Raw genomic sequence first — 26808 nt, 5'->3', positions numbered from 1 at the left:
ACACAGAATAAAGGTACATGTATACGTTGGTCTTACATTACGATATATGACGAGAATAGGATGGTACCTCCACCGACCATACGTATTGAACGAACATAAATTCAAATATTTGAAACAAATAATTTACCTATCTATGTACCTATTTCCAAATGAATTGAAGATAGAGACAATTGAATCAAAGATATGTCTAAACGAATTTAAGATTTGTTCTAAATGAATTAAAGATTGGTCTAAATGAATAATTAAACCTTGGTTCAAATAAATTGCACCTATCTCTGATTATATTGACCTAATAGATCTTTAATTCAGTTAAAGATAAATTCAATTAGATTATACTTATCTTTAATTCATTTGAAAATAGGTACAATTGATGTTTGAAGATTGGTAAAATTCATTTGAAAATATAACATGTAGCAGGTACAATTGAAACAAATCCACAAAGGATTTGAAGATAGATACAATTCAATTATACCAAGGTTCAATTCGTTTATGTCTAAATAATTGAATATACGTTCAATTCATTTGCTCCTATCTTTAAATCAATGATTCCTATCATTAATTCATGGCATCTATACCTATCTTTACACCTCTTGTACCTTTCTTCAAATGAATTAAAGATAGGTATAATTGAATTGTAAATTATAAACCTTTATAAATTCATTAGAGATAGGTACAATTGGTTTGAAGATAGGTACAATTAATTGAAGGTTCAAATATCTTAATATTTTTGACGTCACATACGTACTGAGTATATGATCTTTATTATGATAAAATGTAGAAAAGCTGCTTTCTGTTACTCGAAGTTCACCATCTATGATTAAGGTTATATCTCTGGCAACTTTAATGTATCGTATTTAAGAAATAATTTCTGCAAACTTTCTTATATAGAAAAACCAAACTTAACTTTTGAAATTAGCGGAGAAGCAACACAAAATTGACGGTTTAAATATTTTAAATAAAATCTAATTTGGCGTCTCATACCTACATGATATCATCTTTATTATGTTAAAATGTAGGAAATCTCCCTTAAACAATATACCATCATCAGAACTGAGCAAACAAGGACCTCTAAAACATCATAAAAATACCTCCCTTGTGTTCTTTGTTGTAATGGCAAAAAAGAGTCGGAAATATGCCTAGTTATTAGATGAAAAACGCCAGTCAGCACTCAGTTTAAAGATATTGTGATTGCTGACAAGGTCATTGTAAAGAACTTGCGAAATGATAACTTTATACGAAACTGTTGATATTTTTATTTCATCAATTTTTTTGTCAATAAATTACCTTATTTTATAATTGCTTGCGTACCTACAGCATGCTCTTGTATATTTTATCAATTGGGAGATGCTTCTCCCGTATGAAGTTAATGAATTTTGATTGCTGACTCTTTGGCGATAGAAAGTTGAAGTCATTATCTTTATCATAACGTTTTGTTGTTAGTTTACAATCAACGTTCTTTTTCAGATATTTCCTTTCAGTCTGTGGTATCTTATTTCAAGCTCTCTGTGATGTGTCGAGGCAACATACAAATGGCATTACCAGATTTCCTAATTGATAATAGAGAGGTTGAGATTTCTAACGTGTACGGGTACGTGTACGTGTAATAAAATACTTACAAGTACACGTACACGTTAGGTGAGATATACGGTTGAGAATTATTACGTGTAGCTCTTTACGTGTAGCACGCACGTGTTAAAAATCATTCTAGCAAGGTTATTGTGACGTCATTTACGCAATATCATGACGTTTTTTCTCACAAAATGGAAGAAATAGCTGATTTAGCCTGTATAACGGGGGATGATGATTTGCTTTTGCTATCCACATGTCGTGAAGACCGTGAAAAAGGACCATATCTTCGTGTGGAAGATTTTACCGAAGATCAATTTATTTCATATTTTCGATTCAAAAGGGAAGACATACACCGTCTTTGTCTTGCTTTACAGATTCCATCTCACTTTATTTGTCCAAACGGCACCAGAACGTCTGGAACAGAAGGTTTGTTTATTTTACTACGTCGTCTAGCTTATCCAAATAGACTCGACGATATGGTGCCTTTATTTGGTCGTTCAAAGTCTGAAATTTCCTACATCGTTAACAAGGTTCTGAATTTCATATTTGAAAAACATGCATACAAGTTGAGGGAATTAGATCAAAACTTATTAAGTGAAATGAAATTACGAGAGTACGCTGAAGCTATTTCTGACATTGGTTCCCCTTTATCCCAGTGCTGGGGATTCATAGATGGTACAGTACGACCAATTTGCAGACCACTGAAGCACCAGAAAGTCGTCTATAGTGGCCATAAACGCGTACATGGACTTAAGTTCCAGTCTATCACAATTCCCAACGGATTGATTATTCACATGTACGGGCCTGTTGAAGCAAAACGCCATGATGCGGCCATGCTTAGAATGAGTGGATTAATGCCAATGTTAGAAGAAAATATGACTCTCCCCGACGGTACCATATTTTCCCTGTACGGTGACCCAGCATATCCTCTCAGGCCGCACTTGATGTCCCCCTTTCGTGGAGCAGTACTGACACAGCAGCAGATGGTTTTCAACAAACGCATGTCAAAATTACGCTCAAGTGTGGAATGGAGTTTTGGTAAAATTCTATCGTTATTTTCATTCGTCGACTACAGAAAGAACCAGAAGCTTTTTCTTCAACCAGTTGCGAAATACTACCTTGTGGCGGCGCTACTCACAAACTGCCATACTTGTTTATATGGAAGTGTCACAAGTGATTACTTTAGCCTGCAACCTCCAACTCTCGAGGAGTACCTGTCTTGAGAAATTAGCCAATGAAGTCAATGGAGAGCAAAAAAATGTCTGTAACTGAGAAATAAACTGTTATAATAAGATATTTATTTATTGTTTTATTTTTAGAGTAACACAAACATTTAGTCATTAAATAATATTAAATTCACTTTTTTAAACATTTTGCTAGAAGTTCCATCATCATTTGGTTGTGGCGCTTTTCATTTTCAAGTCTCTGTAACCTTTCAAGCCTTTCTATTTCAAACCTATCCCTCTCAAGTTTTAGCTCTTCTTTCTTTAATGCAATTTCTTCTTTCTTGGTTGCCATTTCGGCTTCCGCCTTGTCCTTTAAGTAGTTGACAACAGCAGAACCTTTTTTCGGCATTTTTCTGAGGTCTTCGTCTGAAATAAGTTTTGATTTCAATTAATAACTAGAGGTACTGTGAGCAATGAGCTCAATAAATGATACCCCCGCCTCCAATATAGTTATAACTGATGACAAAGTCCCATGTTTTGCCATGGCCGGGAAACCCAAAATATTTGTCAGATCAAAAAGTAAATTAGAAGGTGCACAATGGCAATATGTAATAAAAATTCTGTGAAAGTTTCATTAAATTTCACTCAGTGGTATAAGAGGAGTTGCGGATAAGAGATGGGTACCCTAAAGCGTAATAGACGGACGGACGGAATTAACAAGCTAAGCTGGTAATGGTCCTAATATACATGTAGTAATTAATGGACGGTATTATGGTTGCTTTCGTTGTGTAGAACGTAATTTCAATTTTATAATGAAAAAATAACATGAAAAATTACGTGCCTAATTTAACACCTTAAAAATCTCCTTGACTGCGTTTTCTTTGTTTCAAAATACAACTCCGAATGTGCTATATACATGTAGATTCATTATATTGAGAAATTTAGTCATCTTATACTTGTATAACAAAACTTGATAATTTTGTGTGAAAGACTTTCATTTATTAATTATATCCTTTACTTCATGTAGGATAATTTAATTTTTCTTGGGGGGGGGGGGGGGGCGTTTCCGCTGTTCATGTATTTTCTGCTGTAGATTTTTGAGATAAACAAATATTCACTGAAGAAAAAACAATTATAACGACTAATTGTTAAATAAGTTACAATACAAAAAAACAAAGAACAACCTTAAGTCTAAATGGATAAAAAAGCTAAAACGGAGACGTTGGTTATAATTCACATTTTTAGATTTCGACTTTTTTTTATTCAAGGTTTATTCTCCAAATAAAAGGGGGCACTAATACAAATATCAAAATAAACTTTATTAAGACTTTATAATTGATTACCGCTTGTTGTAGGTGTTAAGTTCTCAAGGGCCCGTTTTCGAATATCTTTCCCAATGTTTTCTTCCTTTTCCGCTTTTGTTTTCAAGGTCTTCTTCTTCTGTTCCTCCTCATCAAATAAATCTATCGCTTCATCCATGAGATTTTCTTTTTCCCCATACTCTTCATCTACTCCAGACCTGCATACGAAAATTATTCAAAAAGTTATTTTAAAAAATCAAATTTCAATGTAAACGAGTTTGACTGTAAAAGGAAAGGATTAATTTAAGTTGTAATAACTTCTTTCCGAAAACTGTATACAGTGTATATTATTTATCGTGTACTAAACGAGTTTTGCTGCATATTAAAATTATTTTTCGTGTACAAATGATGATGTATGAAATTGAAATAAAGTTTAATATAAATTAAATAAATGCATTAGCCAATTGATTTCTATTTTGATGAAACCTTTTAAAATATAATTATGTCAATTTAACATACTTTTTAAGGGAACTCTTATTGTGTTTACGTCGTTGTTCAATAAGTAAAAGGGTTCTTTCACGAACCCGTCTAGTATCAACATCCATTGGCAGCTTACTGGCTATTTCGGCCCATTTTGATTTTTCTTCAAATGGATTTTTGGAGAGGACTTCTCTGTGTAAATTGAACAGTATATGAAATACTTGGAATAATAATCCTGCAAATGTCATGAAATCGAATTTAACAAGTCGATTTTCAGTTTGTTTTACTTTTGAAAAAGTGTCTGATTCTTACCTTAGCAGTTTGATGTCATTTTGATCGGAAAATCGGACCTGCTTTTTCCTGTCCATTGACAGACCGTAGGGTTATCTTGATCGATCTGATTAAAAGGAAAAGAATATTGTATTATGTGCAGCAGCACTGACTTCGAGCATGAGTGATAGTTACCTGGGTATATGTATTTTGATTCGTTTATGTTTACTTCTTTTTAAAATAAATATTTATTTAAAACAAAATGGGGAATATTGTGCTCCGGGTCATAAAACTTGGATATGACTTTTGATCTCATTCTCACTTTTCCACTAATCTCATTCTTCACTCTTTCTGTAGAACTAAAGGGAGTTCGCATACATGTAGTGTTAGATATATTTTACCCATCAATTTTACCGATTTTTAAATTTAAAAAAAAAACAACAGCATTACACCTATATTAATACTTTATAATATTTTATTGTGTTATCATTTTTACTTAATGAAAAAATCGATAAAATTCATTCAATTTCTTTGATAGCTATATGAACTCATGCGGTAAAAGTGAAACTGTGATCAAAAGTGAGCGTATCTAAATTGTGTGTGACAAAGGAGCCTGGCTGAATTATGTATCGGTATAACAACTGCATATTTTGATTAAAAACATCCGGAGGCATCCCAATGCTTACAAAAGAAAAGTTTTGTATATATAACGTTCAACGACAATAATGTGATGTAAATATTTCTTGGGAGATGACGTGACACATGCAACGTACACCAGGCCGTTTATAAGGTCTGGTAACACGAATCCTGTGCTTGTCGAGATCTACTTTTTTAATGTGTGCAAATGCAAATGCTCCGATACCATAAAGTACAAAAATATGTATATACCTCGTATTCAGAAATAAATATTTCAGGTTGTAACAAGGAAAATGTGTAGACACACAATGCGCACTTCATTCCGTCAAAGTCTTAACCCCCCCCCCCCCCTTGAAAATGACTACCATATCACTTAAGACACATATACACACATTTACACTAGGCTGAAGTACAAAATCAATAAATTTACAATTTTGAAGGCGCAAATAGATGATAACCTTTTGCTTTCAAGGCGCACGATCTAATTAAAAATTTACATTGAATCCACAGATAGATCAGTGATACTTTAATGTTTATGTTTTGATATCAGCGCTGTTTTCTTCAAAATCAGATATAAAACATTCCCAAAATACACTAGCTATGATGAATTTGTAAATTTAATGCCTTTGTCATTCAAGAATTGTTTAAATTCGTAAGGAAAATCTACAAGTTTGTACTTACGTGTAGATGCCGCTTTACAAGTACTGGCGAACGTGTAGAAAGCAAACGAACTCGACAATTGATGACGTAATACACAATATTTTAGGGGAATCACCTACTACAAGTACACGTACACGTACACGTTAAAAATCTCAACCTCTCTAATATGTCGTCAATATATCTACATGAATTGTTAAAGGCAACAAATTTCTTCTTTTCATGCATATTTTGCTTAAGTATCATGAATAAACGAAAAAGTTCTGCTTATAAAAGGGCGCAATTGGTATCCATGCATAAATTCTTTTATTCTGTCAAATGATTCGGAATGCAGAAACAATTTTTAAACTGATACTGAATACTGATAAATAAATTTCTCCTAAATAAGTTAATTAAAATTAAACAGGAAACGAACAGCAATCGAGCTTAAAAGTCCAACAAAGTGAAAAATTTAAACAGAGAGCATAGTATTCTCGAAATTGTAAGGTAATTATCACGACCTTATATGCAAATAAACCTCTTTTAATAACTTATATAATATTAACTGGTAAAAATCATACGAATTGTTAGACCATCGAATTTTTAAATATATTTGACAAAGTCTTCATCGATTTTTTCCTACGAAAATATAGTTGCTCATGGGTTTGACCGGACAGGCAGTGGTTATTTCTTGTGGTCAATACTTTTTCTTTGTCGACTCTTGTATTGTTTTCTAGATTGAAAAAAAATATCAACGTTCGTTATATGTTTATCTTTAATTACCTATGGAAAAGGCATATTAATATAGGGAGAAACCAGTCTTGTACAATTACTGACTTATAATTATATGTTTTATCATATGTTTAATTAATCTAATAATCGAGACTACAAGAGGAGGAAATCGATAACGAAACATTGCTTATGTCAGAAAAAAAACAAGTGTTTGCAACTCAAATATGTACAAATCTTTATCCCATGTTTACCCCTTTATCACGTGGAAATGACTCTGTGGATATTTTTATGATATCCCACAGTTAAGTTTGTGACGTCACAATGGATTTTGCGTTAGCGTGATGAAGTAAAATAAAGTGGCGTCCTATATATAAAAACAGTGTTAAACCATAGACCTAAAGCGAAGGGTTCGCTTTAGGTCTATGTTGTGAAGTATTAAATAAGGAATAAAAAGAATCTCCCATAATTTGTAGTTGCATATGACATTTATCCAACTTGTGTGTTTTTATTCACTCGCCAAGGCTCGGGGATAAAAAAAACACAGAACTCGTTGGATAAAATTCATATCCAACAACAATTCATGGGAGATCCTATATATATATCTTATTAACGCCCTCGGGTCGCTCAAGTGCAAATAATTTAATGCGAAAAATATGGAGACATTATCTTTCTCTATGTTTTATGTACAAACTGACAAGTTACTTAAAATTATGCATTTGCTATAAAATATTGATAATGTCCCTAAAGTGTTAATAGAAGAGAGGATTTCTTTTTCTGACAATATAACACTGCTGAGTCCCGAGGAGCTAAGAAGTATTAATCTAAAGATTGGAAATCCGAGTTTTCCCCAGAAACCATTTAGTTTTGATAAATTTATCGCCAAATGTAAGAAGGACTGTAGATTAAAGTGAAGCTAAAATAATTTCGATAAAAATTTCAAAAGAGAAGTGATTTTTTACTAAAACAGCTCTTAACATAACACGTGTTAGTCGTTTGACTATCGAAATACACACATTTGGTATAAAATATAGTTTTACAATGTTCACAGATTATTCATTACAAAGAGCAATCATGTTTTAATTAACAATGCAGTTAAAATCGATGTGGATCTTGATTATAGTAGATAAATCTATTGAAAATGAGGTAATTTTAATTTCTTGCTAAGCAATATAATATGACGTCAAACATTGTGACATATTCTTACAAAATTATATCCTAGCACAACCTCTGAACCAGAATTTTCAAGTATATAATGCTAGAATTGTTTCTGAAAATTATAACACGTGTCATATTTTTAATCGAAGAATGTGCTATGTTTAAATTCTATGTATACGTAGAAGCATAGACCTAAAGCAGGTCTATGGCAGAAGGTACTCAATTACACGCGTTTTTCTCTAAAATTCAAGAACAATGCATTTAATTAAGCCTATTATCCATTAACGAGACTCTCTGAAAAGGCTGTTGTCGTAAATGAAAGCATTGAGACCCTATCTCATACTGGTGTTTAACATTGGACACAAATTTTTGTTGATATAATGGAAATGTAAATGGAATTGACTCTTTTATGTATTAAGAAAACCTTGTTCATTAATGAAAACAACTTACGTATACCCTCACTTCCTAAAGAAAACTCCGTTATATTGTTGTTATGCTTGTCCGCCCGTTCGTCTGTCATACTTTTTGTTCCCCCCAAACTGCTGTATTTGGATTGATGGTGCCTGTACATTTACAATAAGTTTTACAATATTTTAACATTTATCCTGGTTGTGATATAGGGTGAAAACAAAGATTGTTTGCCTCTGCCGACTCTGGTCAAGAGAAAGGTGGGGAATTTTTTCTCAGGTATCTCAACATGAGTGCTGAATTTTTAAATTTTATAAAAACTGGATGCATGAATTATTATAACTTGATAAAGTCGTTAACAGGATGAGAAAGTTCCGGAATAAATATGTACCTAAGGCTTTTTTAAAGTGAGACCGTTTTTCAATATTTTTAAACAAATTACACTGAAAAAATAATTTATATCAATCAGAGGCCCAATAGCAAGTCCTGTAGTGCGTCTAAAAACAATAGAATTTATATCTAAGGACATTACGTGTGTTAATGCATGAAACAAAATCTGCAAATATTTTCAATTTTTCATTGATTTTCATTTAGCTTTTGTGCCATGGCTAGAAATCTTGCTATACTTTGACAGCCTCTGGAACTGCGAGTGGCAGATCCTTACGTGCCGACTCCTATTCTGTACAAGCCATTCTAAAAGGAAATTAATGTCCCGCTGAGAGGAATGTATTAACTCACATAGAAATTTTCGACCTGTGATGTTACATTTTTTTCTGTTGTTCATCTCTTTGAGTAGTAGGGGACCTATTAGGGATCTGAGTAGAAGCTAGGTATTTAAGGCTTTGAATAGTAAGAGATGTCGGTATTTGGATAGTAGGGATTTTCGGCATTTGCTTTATAACGTACTTAACGGCAATTTGAGTAGAGTTCAGGAAAGAAACATTATAATCCAGCAGAAGTTTATGACCTCTTGTGTTGACATTTTATATTTATTTCATATTGATCTGACTTCATCGGAAATTTTCCATACATTGTAATTACCGAAGAGAAGGAGATCAACACATCTATATCAGTAAAGGATTACCGTCATAAGAATTAATAGAGTACACTTAATTAACTTAAAACACCCCCACTTTAGCTGTAGTCTTATGTAAGCTTACGTCAGACTGATTTTACAGCACATCCTTATAGTATTAAATATATTCTCAGTAAATAATCAGAGCTTATAGTCGAATGAAGTAAAAATCTTTCCGTTTATTAATTACCTTTTTTCCTATTTGTGTTTTGTTATAAATAATGAACAGAACAGTACGATAATTCAGAATGATCTTCATTTAGATGTCGATTTGTGTATTGAACTATCAATGAATTGTTAAATGAAGCCACCGTGGGCTCCGAATCACGTTACCTGAGTGGCTTCGTTATAATGAAGTGTGAACCGTTACTTTAACAACCAAATATTGGCAACTAACAAAAGGATTTAGCAAAAGTTACAAGATCAATACAGTGTTTTTCTTTTTTTTTTTTTAAGTAGATATCTATCTCATTTTTAAGCAAATCATCTCTTTTTGTTAAATAATTAAATTTTTTTCTTTTGATTTCTTTTGAAAATATTAAATACTAATGCATGTGATTTAAAACCATTTATTCTGGAAAAGAATGTTAAACAGTTAGAAAAAAACCCGTCTCTGTAAAGGAAAAAAGGCTCATTCATAAGGTTGTTTTATCATTCATATGACCCATTTGTTCGATACTTTTTCGGATCTCCTCGTTAAAGTCTTTTTCTATGATCCCCTTCACTTCATCACAAGGACACGTGCGAGTCTATGTGTGTTTTATGCGTAATCATATTCGTGGTGGAAGCTGCAGTCACTGAGTGTCCATCTCTCTCAGTCCTTTCTTTGGCCACAACAATGACCACTCCGCTCTGTCGCCCAGTACGACACAAATGAGACATTTTGACACAACATCCTTTGCATAAAATCTTCATAAATTCATTTTTGAAGTTTTCATTCAACCATCCGTAGAGAACAGGATTTGTGCAGGCTGAACTTAAGACAAGCATGTGACATATCACATATACTAGGTTGATGTTTATTGATTCCAGAAAGAGTGCTAATCGAAAATCACTGAGTATGTTGAAAATATTCAGAGGTAACCAACTTAACGCAAATATAATTCCAATAGAAGCCAGCAAAATATTCGTTCGCCTTTTCCTACGGGAGTTCCTTCTTTGTTTCTGCCTTTGAGTATTAGACCTTGCGTTTAATGCATTTTGCTGGTTTGCCATTCTGTATTTCAGTTTATTACAAATGCGAAGATGGGCTACCGTCACGATTACGATGGGCAAAATATACTGCACCACCATTGAAGCTACGGAATATGCACCTTTTTCTTCCTGTAACGAAGTGTCTTCAAAGCAGATACGAAAAGGAATATAAATATTCATATCCTTAAATGGCAAGTCTGTCTTGTGGATAGAAAATATAAGTAAAGGACTTGCTATGAGGAAAGAAATTATCCAGATTGAAAGTAAGGCCGCTACTGCACCGAGTTTCTTCATGCTGTCCTTGGTAGGGTATACAATAACTTGGAACCGATCGAGAGCAATTGCTGTTATGCTGATTGTGGAGACAAATACATTTGTTCCCTGGAACATGGGAACGAATTTGCACATGAATTCTCCTAGAGCCCATTGTGTTCGTAATAGTTTATACAAATTGATAGGCTGTGTAAATAGACAAAGTGTCAAATCTGAAATGGCCAGATTTATAATAAAGATGTTTCTGGGCGTTCGCATATGAGGATTTTTGGCGACCACATAGCATACCAGACCATTGCCAAGAGCTCCAAAAACAATTAGAACTGAGAAGCAGCAAATCAGAATGGACTCAGTAGGTTTACTGAATCGGCCTTTGTTCATGTCTTGATACAGTATGGAAAGCAGCTGTGAGTCCTCCATCGTCATATTTTGAATTGAATATGTTTCATTTAAATCGAATACTTCGTTCTCGGCCATTTCGTTCCCCTGTGCCTGAAAACATTAATAATACAAAGTTAACATTGGCGTTGCTGAAAATATTTTGAAAAAAAAAATGGAGTTGAGGCGTTTAAGAATTGCCCAATAAACTGCATTGTCATCATATAATTATGTCAGTTGTCCCTATCATTCTATAATTAAGTCAATTGTTCCTGTAAGAAATTGTCATAAATCGTATATGTAAATCTCTTTAAATGATCAAACATTGATCACCTTACGTATATTTTAAATTTAATTACTTGTATACACATTTGGCTGATTAGTTTGCTGCGTCATTCCTCAATTGGTAACATTTTTTTCGTTATAAGACAGATTCACTATAAATTAAAATCATGAAATGACAATAATTATGGTGTTTTTTTTTAATTATCCAGAAAAGTCAGAAGTATTAATATCCACCTGTTATGTTTAAATATACATTATTTTTAGTACTGGGTACCATTCCTGAAGATTGGGGTTATAAAGCTGAAACATGTTGATAATACTTTTCACAGAAGTGAAAGTCATGAAAATGTGTTAGAAATACTATACTTTTAAGGACACTGAAATCATTGTGGAGTCAATATCTTATGTATTTATGTAAATTTTACAAACTATATACCGGTAATTTGCTGCAGAATACATCCATTGAACTCTTATTTGATCTAAGGTAATAAAAGAAGCACAAGAGAAGGACATGAAAATTTTATTAAGCTGATCGATGTTACCGGTATATCACCACGATGTCTAGAATTTCTTCTTTTGAAGATTTCATTCCAATTCATGTGTAGACATTACATTATTATTTGATAAAGTGACATTTCAGTCAACCACATGAATATTAAGCGCACTGTCTACCAGTACCATTTTAAATATTTTGGGAAAAAATCAGTCAAAATAAGAAATATTCTATTAATTGTTTTTAGAATTATTCAAATTACAGTAACTATGAGTATAACATTTAAAAGAAATGTTCTCTAAATGCCACTGGTACAAACGTATTATAAAAATTTTTAATGCAAATTTTATTGTCTTCTTCCAATTTAAGAAGTGGCAGCTTACTGACAATAAAATTGATATTTCAGGGATCAATAAAATTATTGCAATTTCATTAAACTCGTTCTAAAGTTAGCATTTCGAAATAAGTAATGATCGATTTGATGACCAACAACAAATACAATTCCATTGGTAAGTACATGCAGTTTGCATATTTTATTGCAATTTTAAGACTGTTTTATACTAACTTGAACAAAATAATATATTATATTTAACTATAGTTACTATTGGTAACTATATTAGTAATTTCAGTTAAGTGTGAAGTTTTGTATTACGTCACAACCTATGATGACAGCTGTGCTCAAGGTAAATAGTAAACGCCTCATTACCGCAAGCTTTACGACTGGAAATTTCTTCTAATCCCTGATTGGTTGCTCATGCAACAGACTATTTCCGTGTCAATGTTGATAATATGAGTTAACCAATCACAAAGCGGTGGCTGAATTGTTTACGCTGGGTGCATCTGTCGAAAAAGATCGTGACGTAAAGCAAAACTTCACACTTAACTGAAACTACTAATATTAACTATATTATCAAAGTATTTGCATTGCTATAGAACATTAAAGTTTCAAGTATAGTTATTCAAAGTATATTTACTAAAAATCTCAGATTGTTATACACGTATTAAGAATGTTACAATTCATACATGCACATTTTAAAAATCTATCTCAATTTTGTATTGTTTAGTGGATATTTGAGCTTAAAAACTGATGGTTATTACCATATGTTATAATCAAGTATGAGATATCTATGCCTTCTACATAAGTTTAATTAGTTTTTAATTTTTTTCAGACCGCTTACTGTTTTTTAACTTCACCATTTTATTAATTGTAATTGTTTGATAAGATCTCAGAGAGGCCCAATTTAGTTGGAAAAAAATATGTTTAATTTTCATGGATTAAAAGAACAGTTTTAGTTTTAAGTGTTTACTTACACATCTGCCATCCCTTATTCAAAAGATGGAAAAAAAATATGAGAATTCATCTAAAGTAGAAAAGTGGGACGTATCAAAGTACTAAGATGAATACAAATTAAATTCATGCGTTCTTTATTGTATTTAGATTACAAAATATTTTGAAAATAAAATTTTATGGCATAAAGATATCCTTTCCACTATATTTCTCAAATTCAAATTTCTAATTTGTAAGGACAACTGGGCGTGTCGATTTAAGAAGGGGGATTGTCCGAAGTCTTTGTGTGCAATGTTTGAAAACTGACCTTTTTAACATATAGCATATACAATGTACATTTAAGGCAACAAAACTAATACCTTTGTTTGCTTATTTTAACATAGGAGCGCGATCAAATACAGTGTAAAATGCTAAAAAAAAAATTTCAAGACAGCTTCGATTCAACAAAAATGCTTATAGAAGAACCAAAACGCCAAAAAATATTTAAAATCAACATTTATGAAGATTGTTTGAATCATATCTTCAAAACAAATTCAAATTTATTATATTCTATCTGGCATGAAAATTTGAATGAAGCACTACGTGAGCATCGTCTCCTTTTCTTTCCTGTACTTTTTTAAAATGTAATTTTATCGAGAATTTTAGTTTAAAGTTTCACCAAAGGTCAACTTGTCCAAAAATTTATTTTTACAATAGGCCCAAAATTATGTGGTTTATAAAATTAAAACTTTTACAGTTTATAAATATATCATTGATTAACAGATAGAAAGTATCACTTGAAAATAAATACTTTAAAAATATCTTTTTTGAGAAAAATTCTTTTAAAAAAATGTATATAATTTTTTTTTAAATACACCTTATTTATTTCGTACTTTTAGTAAAAGACCTCATTGCAGAAACAATATTTGTATATCAATGAAGGGCAAGTTGGACTTCGATTGCCTCTGGAAAGTTGTTTTCTCTGTTTATGTTCTCCAAATATTAAGATATAAGACCGAAAGTACATTGCAAAGGGCGGATTTTATAGGGGTCTTGTCTTTATACATTTCATGCTTTCAATAACAGCCTTTCAGAGACCATTTATGTCCAACTTGCCCTACAATGATAAACATATATTATTTCTGCAATGATGGTTTTCACTTAAAGTACAGAATTAAGCAGGTGCATTTTTAAAATGTGCAATATTTTTAATATATGGTTTTCTCAACAAAAACATTTATTTAAATATTTGTTTTTAAATGATACTTCTATCTGTTAATGAATGATATATTTATAAACTATCAAAGTTTTAACTATACACTTCACATACTTTTGTAGCTATTGTAATAATAAATTTTTGACATCTTGACCTTTTGCAAAATCTTAAAATAACCCTGGTAAAAACAGACAGAAAAACAGACAGTCCCGAAAAGTATTATCATAACAGTAGTCTACAATTACAAAAAAGACTTTAACTCAACAATTTACTACCTGATGAAGTTCTCTATGAGCACATAGTATTTAAGTTACCTGACATACAGATAATAAGTATTACGAAAGGATAAGCAATAAAAGCTTCTTAAAAAGCTTATTTCTAGAGAATCCTTAAATTACAAATAGATAAGTAACAAAATACATAAGAATAATTTACATAATGGAATTTGGACATGGTGCTTGAATGAAAATAGCACAATACCGACATATTATCCCGTTTTAAGCCGCTTTGATTGCTAACTTTCAACTTGGCTTTGTGCACTTTCCAACATGCCATCGAAGCATTTTCCTCAATTGATATAGCTAAGAATTATCGCATTGTTTTATTCATTTGTTTGTATTCATATGAAGCAGAATCTGTTCAAAATCTTTTACGTGAAAAGAAGAAAACAATTGCTGTGGCTTTCAATTCGACATTTAGATATATTGACGACGTATTGTCAATTTAAAATAGCTATTTCCATTTCTTATGTCGACATGAAATATCCCGCTGAGCTTGAAATAAAAAAAAACTCGACTACATCTGGCACATCTGTTTCATATTTGGATCTTTTACTAGAAAAAAAATGTTAATTGTTATCCAACAACTAAGTTATATAATAAACGTAATGACTTTAACATTTTAATCGTCAACTTCCCTTATTAATGCAGCTGTATACCTTTGCCGACGGCATGTGGAGTTTATATCTTCCAGTTGATTCGATACGAAAAAGCATGCTGTACGTATGAACAAGTTATTGACAAACAAGCTGATGAAGCAAGAAAATCAGCAGCCTCGTTTAAAGTCATCATTTCGTAAGTTCTATGGTAAATACAATGACATTTCAGCAAATACAATTTATTATTAAGTCAAATGCTAAATGACATTTTTACATATTGATTGCAAGCCCATTATTTACACAACACACTGAGTTGTCAACGGATTTTTCCCGATCATGACAAGGTGCGGTGGGTGTGACTGGTCGGCAGGGAATGCTCCGCTCCTATTTTGTAGTGTTTGATGGCATTTTGAGCACGAATACTGTTCTACCAACGAAAGAGAATTCCTAGAACAAATTCCAAATCAAATAAAAATATATTTTTTTTCTTTTTGCTAAATGTAAAATTCCTTGAACACGTGATAAGGTATGGACAATGTTTTTTCACATTTGCAAAAGTCAACAGATAAAATGGAAACACCGCAATTGTTAATTCAAGGAAGATATGGATAAAACGAACAGTATTCAATCTCAAAGTCCATAAAACAAGATAGGAGCAGAGCAAACATGGACCTCCGAAATATCAGAGGTGGGATCAGGTGCCATGGAGGACTGAGCATCCCCTGCTGACCGGTCACACCCGCCGTGTGCTCCTTGTCATCATCGGGAAATAACGGAAAAATCCGTCGCCAATTCAGTGTATAAATAATGGATTAACAGTTAGTATGAAAAACGTCAGTCAGCATTTGACCCAATGATAAATTGTATTTGCAGACAAGGTCATTGTATCGACCATAGAACTTACGAAATGATGACTTTAAACGAGACTGTTGATATTCTTGTTTCCTCAACTTGCTTGTCAATAATTTACCCCGTTTTAGAAATTGTTCATACGTAGAGCATGCTCTTGCATATCTAATCAACTGATATATATATACTCCGTATGCAGGTGATGAAGGTATATTGCTGCATAAGTAAGGGAAGTTGACGATTGAAAAGTTAAAGTCATCACGTTTATCATAAGGTTTAGTTGTTAAATAATCGTTAACATCTTTTTCAAGTAAAATATCTAAGTATGAAACAGATGTGTCAGACTCTGTGATATCTTTTATCTCAAGCTCACCAGGATATATCGCATTGACGTAGGTATGGTAATTATCATTGTTAATTGACAATACGTCGTCGATATATCTAAATGTCGAGTTGAAGGCCACAGCAAGTGTTTTCTTCTTTTCACGCAAAAGATTTTGCACAAATTCTACTTCATACGAATATAAAAATAGGTCTGCTAACGGAGCGCAATTGGTACCCATGGGAATTCCAATAGATTGTTGGAATACCCGGTCTCCAAAAACTACATAGATATTGTCAATCAGAAACTCAAGCATCTCTTTGATGTCAACTTCAGAGTACTTGTGTGTGCAATCAGAATGTGTTTTAACAAAATAATTTTGCAAATGACCAATGACCAGGTAAGTAAATTTACAAGTTCCATTTTTGTTGAAAAAAGCAGCTGTCAATGATATCAAAAAGCCTGGACTTTAATTTATCATGGGGAATGGGTGTGTATAAAGTTGAAAAGTTGTAAATTTTTAAGCTGTTGATTTTGGTAAAATCTTGTGATTTCAAATTGTCCAAAAGTTCTGTAGAATTTTTGAGTATCCACATCTGATTTACACCACTTCTTAAATATATTGTTGCACAGTACTCTTGAAGTTTTTCCTTCACAACTGTTAGTATCTTAGTGAGGAGTAACGAAAGAGGCTTGGTTCAACATTTACTGTAACCCGCAATGTATCTTTGTTTGTAAGGATTTTTATGAAGTTTCGGAATCCAATATATATAGGGTAGTTCAAATTCAGTTTGGCTCTGTGGAATATTAAAAATATTTAAAACTGATATAGGATTTTGAAGAATTTCTTCCTTAGAAAGGGAAGTATGAGTCCCTTCTTTAGAAGTCAAAATTTTGTAATTTGTGATATTTTTGAGGAACTGCATTTAGTCACTACTGTTTGTTATCTCCATATATTTCATTCAGATGGTTCTTAAAAGAAGTTATATAACACCAGATGGGTACGTTTTGACTCGATTACAAGATATAAATAAGATACAAAGTTGTAAGAGGAATCTATTGGGAGCGCCAAAAAAATTAAATTCTTTCAAAAACTGGTCATAATATCAAACTTCATTGCTAAAATATATATGTATCTGAAATACTGCCGCGTTAAACAATAATTATACGTAGATTTTGAGACGTCATTACTCAATATGACGTCATTTTAATGTTGCGTTCTTTGATTCCATTGTAACGGCTGTCCATGTTATTTTGAAGATTGCATGGAAACGTTCTAGCAGACCAATAACCTCAGATATTATTTATTTTTATATTATCTTCGAAACATTGCAGACTGCTAACTTTCAATTGTCAACATTGGTATTGTACAGGACATTTATTCATTGTTTTCTCTATACGTAAAAGAAAAGTTTGTTTAACAACAATCGCAAACTAACATGAAAAAAATATGTCAGATGCTAACATACTAGATTTTTTTAAAAATATGATTTTCAATCATACCACAGGACTTGTAATTTGTAAACAAAGAATGTATCGTGCTTCTTTGCAATGTCAAACAATAAATATCTCATTAGATAATGAGTTACCTGAAATATTTCCAAAACAATCTGTAAATGTAAACGAAGTCCTTGATGAATAATGAAGTAAATGTTAAAATGTTTTTGTTTGAAATAAACATGAAAATTAAGATTTTGATAATACACATGAGCTATTTATTATTTATTTCTTCATGAAATTTAGAAAGCTTCTTTCTTTAACAAACGATTTAAAATCAGCAACATATAAACAGACTGTGTATCCTGTGAATAAACACTATTTTCTCTTTTATGAAATATATGCTTACAATATATATCATTTTATTTCATTTAACATTTATTGAAAAAAATAAATGTACGTAAAAACTTACCGAACAGTTCAATGGTCAGGAAAATCAATGTGAAATCAAAGTATGTTAAGTCCAGGTTTATGAACCGTTTGACCACTGATTCCGAACAACCATTTTATGTAAGCGGTGTCTTCGGAAAGAGAAACTCTCCGAGTCTCTAATAATGCTGCCTTGCTCAGGCTATTAATTGCTGAGGAAAGAAGTGGCTTCAAACTGTCACTTATAAACGGACAAAAATCAATTCCTCTCTCAATTTACCGCTGTCTTCTATATCTCTTATCTACGTCCTATACACTGTAATCAGTTCTTTATTTAGCAGGAATAAATACCAATATTTGACATACATTTGATCTCTAAAATGTATTTGAATATAACTTCACAATTTTCTCAAGTCAGATACCTGTACATTTCTGATAGACAGGTTAAGATTTAAGTAAAATACCTATTGAATTTTGTACATTTTCTATCAGATAACCTAGATAGAGTCTTCTTTGCATGTTTGCTTCAATATTGCTACATAAAATAAAATCTAAAATGGTTCTATAACAGATTCTAAAAAGACACCTTTTACAAGGTATAATCTTCAAGGTAAATGTATACATAAGAATGCAACATAAATAGACGAATAATTAATCTTGTCTTTGATATTTTGAATTACGACTGTGCCACAGCAATAAAAGTGCAGTGTTAATTTAACTGAACCAAGACTGTAATTTGGAGTCAGTAATAAAAGTGCATGTATATTTTCATATAAAAAATGTACATTACAGCATATAATGTACTTAGAAGATATATAATTTCCTTGTCTCCCACGTCTGTTTCACGTGAGGATGTTTAAAATGACTGGTCAACAGAGGATGAGGATGCTTATTTCTCCAATAGCTACTGATCCCATCCCGGCTATTTTTAGGGGCACGTGATTTATACCCTTATTACAGGTTTTCTTAGACTGATCACTGTTATTTATCTTCACTTTTTTGTATTAATTAAGAAATTATTTAACTAATAAAAGAAACTTTCTTACTTTTAATTTGATACATAAAGCTATTCTAATTTAATTAAATATATGGAGATAACGAGCAATATTCAAGCTCTAAGATTTATTTAAACTATACAAATTAGGAGAAGAGCAAAGAATGAACTCTACAACATCAGAGTTTGAATTGGGTGCCATTTTGGAGTTAACAACCTTTGCTGACCGGTCACACCCTTCATGTACTCCTTGTCATGATTGGGAAATAAGCTATTGACAATTCAGTTTGTTTATAATGACCTAGCAATTAGTATTAAAAAAAAACGTCAGTCAGCATTTGACTTATGGATTGTATTTACTGACAAGGTCAATGTATCGTCCATAGAACTTACGAAAAAGAATTACTTTAAACACGACTGATGTTATTCTTCTTTCATCAACTTGTTTATCAGTAACTTACCTCGTTTAAGAAATTGTTCTTACATAGGAGCATGCTCTTGCGTATCTTATAATTTGAGAGATGTAAATTCCGTATGCAGTCGATGATGGAAAATTGTTGCATATGTAAGGGAAGTTGACAATTGAAAAGTTTAAGCTGTCACTTTTATCATAAAACTTTATTGTTAAGTAACCATGCATAAGCGTCTTTTTAAATAAAATATCCAAGTATGAAACAGATGCGTCCGACTTTTCGGTATGTTTTATTTCAAGCTCGCTTAGATACATCGTGTCGACATATAAATGAATTGGAATAACTATTATAAGTGATAATACGTCGTCAGTTTATCTTAAGTTGGGTTAAAAGGTTAAAAATGAAATATGTAAAGCTAACGAAAAGTATTCGAGCTAAAAAGTCCATTAAACTGAAGTGTTTTTTAATGTACAAGATTTTTAATAAGATTTTGATTTTTTTATTAGCATTAAATACTTATGGTTTGAGAAACTTTTATTCAGATGTCGTCGCGATACATGTATATCCTTATGAACGCAAAATGAATTCACTGTAGTATCTGACTTATTGTTGTCACATGTTGAAATTTTACTCCATCAAAGACGTTAAATAATAACAAGTATGCAATAAAACTTTATCTCATGTACAACATCTCATCAACATTCTGATGTTTTCAGAATTCTGCGTCTGCTCTGCTCCGAGATTGTATTGTTTCAATTGGCCCTTCAACTGGATCACTGTTGCTTATATCCATATCATATAGATAATGAAAACAAGTATTTGTATTTAGGTAAAAATAAAAATGAAAAAAAAAGCTTTTTGATAAACGCGATGACTTTAACTTTTTAATCGTCAACTTCCTTTACTAATGCAGCAATAAATCTTCATCACCTGCATTAAAAGTTTATATCTCTCAGTTGATTCGATACGCAAAAGCATGCTCTACCTATGAACAATTTCTAAATTTAGGTAAATTATTGACAAATAAGTTTATGAGACAGGAAAAGCTGCAGTATCGTTTAAAGTCTTTATTTTGTAAGTTCTGTGGTCGATACAATGACCTAGCAACAAATAGAATTTATCATTATGTCAAATGCTGACTGACGTTTTTCATATTTAAGTTTGGCCGTTATTTACATATTTAATTGTCGACGACATTTATTCCGTTATTTCCCGATGAAGACAAGGAGCTTACGATGGGTGTGACCGGTCGGCAAAGGATGCTTACTCCTCCATGGCACCTGATCCCACCTCTGATGTTTTGGAGGTCCTTGTTTGCTCCGCCCCAAGTTTGTATTGTTAAGTGGTTTTTTGAAGAATACTGTTATCTTCATATATTTTATTTGAATAAACTATGCATAAGTCAATGTAATTTTTGCTTAATCTTATTTCAAATAAATGTTACGCATCGTATTTTGCAGCAACAAAGGAATAATTCAGAAACGCACAAATAAATTTCCATTTGAAGGTTGTGTCCTGACTCTAGAAATAACTTAAATGAATTTTTGAATGACAAATGGTTTAAACTAAAATGAATCTTTTTTCACTTTAGCTCAAATATCTCCATTCTTTAAAAGTAAAAATTTCGTTGAATGCTTCCTTATATTTCATGATATGTTATTCATTTATGTTTAAGTATAGTAGATATAAGCATATACAATAACCTTACCTTAATACGCTTTAACTTCGTTCAGATGCTCGGAGCTTGTCCTCTTTGTTCTGAAATGGTGAAGATTAACCTTTGATTTTATTATTATTTCCCATGCGTGAGGTAATTTCATCCAATGTTAGATGCAAACTGTGAATTTGTGGGTGTTAAAAGGTCTTAACCAGATATACCTTCAAAATGTGGATGAAACCCACAAGGAGTGATAAATTATGATCGTCTAAATTGCGTTTAGCAGATATTGGGATCTTTATCTTTTATATAATTGTTTTTTCATCTTTTAGTTCATCGATTCGTAAGTGTTAATTATATATTTTCACGGCATTTTTTTTTCTCTTTTGTTTCTCAGCAATGACTCATATAGTGTCACGAGGAAAAACATGAGAAAGTTACTTAGATTTTATTTAACATTTTCTTAATTAAGAGTGTTATCTGTCCCAAAATAAAGTATCAACATTGAGAGAGAAGGAGTGTATTTGAGTGTATGAATTTTAATTCTAACTAATATAGAAAAGGAAATTTAAATTTGTGTGAAGACAAACTCTTTTCGTGCAGAAGAAAAAAAAACATTTGAAATATTTTTTTTTTGTTTATCTTTAAGTGAATTCATCGCATTTTATTTTAGGTAAATATGCAACAAATTATAATTTGTCAGTTATGTAAAGGGAAATCAAAGATTTTAATACAAATATCAAAGTCATTGAAAAGCCTTTTCTAGATTAAAAAAATCTAAGTGTCCAGTAACCAGAAAAAAATCTCTTATTAGTTTTATTTATGTTTTCACACCGACACAAATCGTTTTCTTACAATATAGACTTATTCTAATTTATTGAAGAAAAAACAACACATATAACCTTAAAGAGGAGTTGTATTTTTGGTGCATTATAACATAATTTTAATCTTTAAAATATATACCCTCTCTTACACATTTAAATGCATTGTAACATCAACTCGAAAACTTTTATTTTAACATGTAGCTCAAAACATTGTCTTTTTAAAATAATCTAGTCAGGCATATCTTGTTTTTCCTTCTAAAAGTAAAAACTGACCTCCAGATTTCTAGTCATTGTTTATCATTTTTTAAAAATAGGGTTTCCTTTGGAACAAAATCAGAATACTAACTCTTCTGTTCTAACAGAATACTCTTTAAGTTCTGTCGTGGATACCATGAGATTTAGAAAAACAAAGGAAATACGTACATATAACTTTCATGTAAATGAGTTAAACTTAATCCGTTGAGGGGCATTCGTTAAAAACACTTTTTTATCCTGAATAACTCGTATGTATTTACAAGTAAAATTTTTAAAATATTATATGAGTGTACTATTATAAGAAGATCTGAACTTTTGAGCATATTACATACGTATTTTGATTAAAAGAAGTGAATTGTAACATAATCTATATCTCAGAGACAATCCAACTGTGTAAGTACTGAAATAACTTATCTCTCAGGTCATGTTAGAACACCGAATATTCAACATGGTGGCCATCTTTACACTATCTGCATTTTTTGTTCTGTCTAACATTGTGGTACTGTAAGATCTTTGGCACTTTTGATGAATTTTTCTTGACCAAAACATTTTCTGATTTCATTCTATTTTCTTCCAGCGTAGTCACGGTGAGAGAGAAAATTATACATCTAAAGGTGAATATCCTATAGTTTAGTATATATGCATGTATAATCACCTAACCTCATACTTTTGCATTATCACATATATCGATGTAGTTCTATATACTATTCGACGTGCATATTCATATTTTAGTAACATTTTATTGTATGATATTTTTTACTCTCTAACCATATATTTTTGATGGCTAATGATTGTCAAAGTATAGTATTTCATGTATGCCTCCAAATTTAAATGAATTAAATAGTTTAGAAAATAATTACTAGCATGCATGTACTTGTTTTCAATTTAATGAGTTAGAAACTTAGTTTCATTCTAATTATTCATAAGCAACAGTACCACCTTCTTGTTTTAAAGTTAGTCCTTAAAGTATCAAAAAGTTATTTTACTTGCTAAAAGTAAAATGAACACATGTATGAGCTTGAAAATGTTTAAAAAACTATAGTAACTGAAATCTCTCTTGCTGTGAAGTTTTTTTTCCGCACAAAAAAAAATCGAAATAAATTACAGTACAGACCAGACAAATACATAGATCTTGTTTATGTATTCTAAAGTTGTCATTAATTTAATAAGTTTTTCAACTCATCGTGGTAATTTTGTTAATTTTTGACAAGTCTTCTGTTTTCTTCGTTTTATTCTTTCAACAAATAGATAACAGCAAATAGATGGATAAACATCATTATGTAGTCCTATTTCTAGCTACGGTGCTTTGTTGATCTTTAAGACTTGACAATTGTTGATGGAAACGGCATATAAGAATTAAATAACGTCTGTTGCATTGTTGTGAATGCGTCACAGAGAATATGTTTGTATATCTTAATCAGCATAAATCAACTCCGATGTATACGTCTGTAAAATGAAATAGACACACTTAATATGTCATCTATTTTCTTAAGAATGTTAAAATGATGTTATTATGATGTAAAACATATATTTAATGTAAGACAGATTCATCGTTAAACAAATTTAATATGTTGCCCTTTGTTTAATATTTAATGAATGGTCACCCGCGTGGTTAAAAAGTTTTCTTTAGAGTTAGTGAGTACAATGTAAAGGGGTATTCGTAACGCTGCGGGTTCGAATCCACTGGAAGTTGTGGAGACCGGTCCTTCAAAAGAGACAGTAAAATCAAGGACCCGCGTGCAGGTGCTAGCACAAAAACGAAATACAGTTTGAAATTTGAAAGTGAAAATTAAAAGTAATGGCGTCTCGGTTTATGAGTAAAAAATTCTCGAATAGACGGTCAACAAGAATTCAAACAACGTAGAATTGTTAAATAACAAAATTATACTTGTGAAATTAATGTTTGATTAGCAGTTAGAATTTACGATAATAATCAATCTTTAGATACTGCCACATGCAGTGACCTATATAGGGTCATCATCCTGCTGTGCCATGAAATTCTGTAGCAATCTTGTGTTTGCCACCCATTGCTGTATTCGACAGGTATTACGGAGTCTTCGGAAGTTGTATTAGATTTGACACTTACTAAGGACGGTGCTAGAATCGAGTTCAACGCCTTAAAGGAAGATATCATATTAATTCTGACCAAAGCGTCTCCTACAGACTTCATGGCGAAAAATCTGCCTGTTGTTTTAGTTGACGGTGATGAAATTCAGTCCATAAATATCAATTTCCAAGAAGTAAGAAAATTATTGTTGATTTAAATGTGTTTGCCATACTTCCATTTTGTATTGTTTAGATGGACTTGGAGCTTGAGTAGCATTCTTTATCTCTATATTTCATTACACACATCACATTTCTGTTAAAAAAGTTTTAGTGTTCTGTCAAGAAAAAAATAAGCAAAAGATAATATTGATCATCAAATTTAATTAAATATGTACATTCTTCTTCGATACTGGAGGTCCTTTTTTTTTGTTTCAGCATGGCATAGAGTTTTACAAAGAGGTTAACGACCGAGGATATTTTTCCACACAGTGTTTGTCTTCACGTGACACAAGCTGTACATTAGTAAGTCTTCCCTTTAATCACATTTATTTATTTTTCTTTATTAGAATGACTAAGTTTCAAAAAGACCTGCAGTCATGTTTTGGTCTTTTTAACATAAAATGGATACTACAAGGCTCAGTAAGAAATCACATTACAGATGGTTTTTCTACTTACATATAACCTTGCCAAACGGGAAATCTCGTTATGTGTAGAACATCAGTTAATTATTTCACAAGAACTTTTTGCCATCCCCTTCTACTATACTGGAATCATGTGAATCTTGGCATTTAAGGAATTGTTTTATTATGTATTGATCACAATAAACCACAGTCAGTAATACAATTTACATACGTATATTACTTTAGTATTCGGTCTTTACGAGCTGATAGTGTTCTGATAGATTTTTTTCTATTTTGCTTGCTTCTTAATTTCCCTTGGTAATTAAAGATAACAAAAATACTTAGTATATTTACAAGAAATGGATATACATAAAACATACATAATTATAGAACCTAAACTGATGACTAAACACCTTGTTTATTGGGTTATTAGTTCTCCTATCAAATACAGGGAAGTCATAGGATAAACCCGTACACAAAAGAGCAAATCTGCGAAGTGTTTCTGTCACTCTGCACACTATCTTGAATAACAACCACCTGATTTATGGAAAAAATTAAACATTCTGTTAAAGATTTTGTTACATATGATATAATATGGTTGTCATTAGCTTCGGAAGATATTGTAAATTTCCTTGGAATTATGTTAAATAAACATATATACTTTAAAACGTTTAACCATGTGTATCTTCTAGAAGAACCTAAAAAAAATATGTCAAACTAGAAAAAAAGAACATATAGTTCTAAGCTCTACGACTTAGTGGGTTGCAAATAATACTAGCTGGCATTTAATCCTGCGAGCTCCTTTAGTATTACAGTTCAGCAGATAAGCTTAAGAATGTTGGTCGTCCGCAATAATACACAGTTAAAGGATATCTTATAATTGAATCAATTGGATAAAACTATAATTCACACAATATTCTAATTCTTAAAAATATTTTGACAATAATCATCTGATCATTTTAGGAGGGTTCTTTATTCATGGAAGATTATGAGATACTTATTGAACCTCTGCCAGAAGACAGCGAGCATCTGGGGTCTTTCAATAAAAGAAAACACAGAATACAACAAAGAAAACAAAAAGGTATTTTAAAGAAACTAAAGCATGAAATATGATTAGATAACGAACAATATTCAAGCTCGAAAGTCCATTAAACAGCACAAAATAGGAGCAGTGGAAACACGAACCTCCAAATCATTAGAGGTGGAATCAGGTGCCGTGGAGGATTGTGCATCCCCTGCCGACAAGTCATAACCACCGTGTCCTCCTTGTCATAATCGGGAAATAACGGAAAAATCCGTCGAAAATTCAGTTTATATGTAATGGCTCAACAATTAGTATGAAAAACGTCAGTCATCATTTGACTCAATAATAAATTTCTTTTTTCTTAAATGGTCATTGTATAGACCATAGAAGTTACATAATACTGTAAATGTATTATTTGGCTGAATATTTTTTAAGCGCTTTTGGCACATAGAAGCTTCCGTTCGTTCAAGTGCAAAGCTAAATGTCTTTCACATATGTACATTAATAAGAGCATAACATGTATATTT

The 26808-nt window shown here is 31.7% G+C and overlaps 3 protein-coding genes across 3 annotated transcripts in view; 1 reads left to right on the top strand and 2 right to left on the bottom strand.

The window, feature by feature from the left end:
- Positions 1 to 2796: 2796 nt before the first annotated feature.
- On the bottom strand, positions 2797 to 6243 carry LOC134240297 (uncharacterized). Its single transcript, XM_062722404.1, has 5 exons — positions 6104 to 6243; positions 4829 to 4913; positions 4556 to 4708; positions 4079 to 4254; positions 2797 to 3161 (listed from the first exon to the last, which is right to left on the bottom strand). Exons 2-5 carry the CDS (start codon positions 4882 to 4884, stop codon positions 2926 to 2928), a joined length of 621 nt encoding a protein of 206 aa, XP_062578388.1. The 5' UTR covers positions 4885 to 4913; positions 6104 to 6243; the 3' UTR covers positions 2797 to 2925.
- Positions 6244 to 10040: 3797 nt separating this feature from the next.
- On the bottom strand, positions 10041 to 18578 carry LOC134240298 (neuropeptide F receptor-like). Its single transcript, XM_062722405.1, has 2 exons — positions 18492 to 18578; positions 10041 to 11387 (listed from the first exon to the last, which is right to left on the bottom strand). Exon 2 carries the CDS (start codon positions 11370 to 11372, stop codon positions 10158 to 10160), a length of 1215 nt encoding a protein of 404 aa, XP_062578389.1. The 5' UTR covers positions 11373 to 11387; positions 18492 to 18578; the 3' UTR covers positions 10041 to 10157.
- A 4448-nt stretch (positions 18579 to 23026) lies between these two features.
- LOC134240327 (A disintegrin and metalloproteinase with thrombospondin motifs 18-like) overlaps positions 23027 to 26808 on the top strand; it is a 37007-nt gene continuing 33225 nt past the window's right edge. The window contains exons 1-5 of the mRNA XM_062722432.1: positions 23027 to 23090; positions 23169 to 23205; positions 24635 to 24831; positions 25073 to 25159; positions 26221 to 26338. Coding sequence (XP_062578416.1) covers positions 23040 to 23090; positions 23169 to 23205; positions 24635 to 24831; positions 25073 to 25159; positions 26221 to 26338 — 490 coding nt within the window. The 5' untranslated portion in view covers positions 23027 to 23039. The remainder of the gene's footprint in view (positions 23091 to 23168; positions 23206 to 24634; positions 24832 to 25072; positions 25160 to 26220; positions 26339 to 26808) is intronic.

This window comes from Saccostrea cucullata, unplaced genomic scaffold (assembly GCF_032062105.1).
Source record: "Saccostrea cucullata isolate Sc308-1 unplaced genomic scaffold, CSIRO_AGI_Scuc_v1 ctg43, whole genome shotgun sequence".
Lineage (NCBI taxonomy): Eukaryota > Metazoa > Mollusca > Bivalvia > Ostreida > Ostreidae > Saccostrea > Saccostrea cuccullata.
Note: the sequence above shows the minus strand (reverse complement) of the source record. Positions and strands in the feature narration are given on the sequence as shown.

Bases quoted from the DNA above. Each gene is read 5' to 3' on its own strand.
- LOC134240298 (XM_062722405.1), bottom strand. From the start codon at position 11,372: ATGGCCGAGAACGAAGTATTCGATTTAAATGAAACATATTCAATTCAA.
- LOC134240297 (XM_062722404.1), bottom strand. From the start codon at position 4,884: ATGGACAGGAAAAAGCAGGTCCGATTTTCCGATCAAAATGACATCAAA. The intron at 4,255-4,555 runs GTATGTTAAATT...TTTCGTATGCAG, and splicing joins AATAAGAGTTCCCTTAAAAA to GTCTGGAGTAGATGAAGAGT. The intron at 3,162-4,078 runs GTAATCAATTAT...AACTTATTTCAG, and splicing joins CTTAACACCTACAACAAGCG to ACGAAGACCTCAGAAAAATG.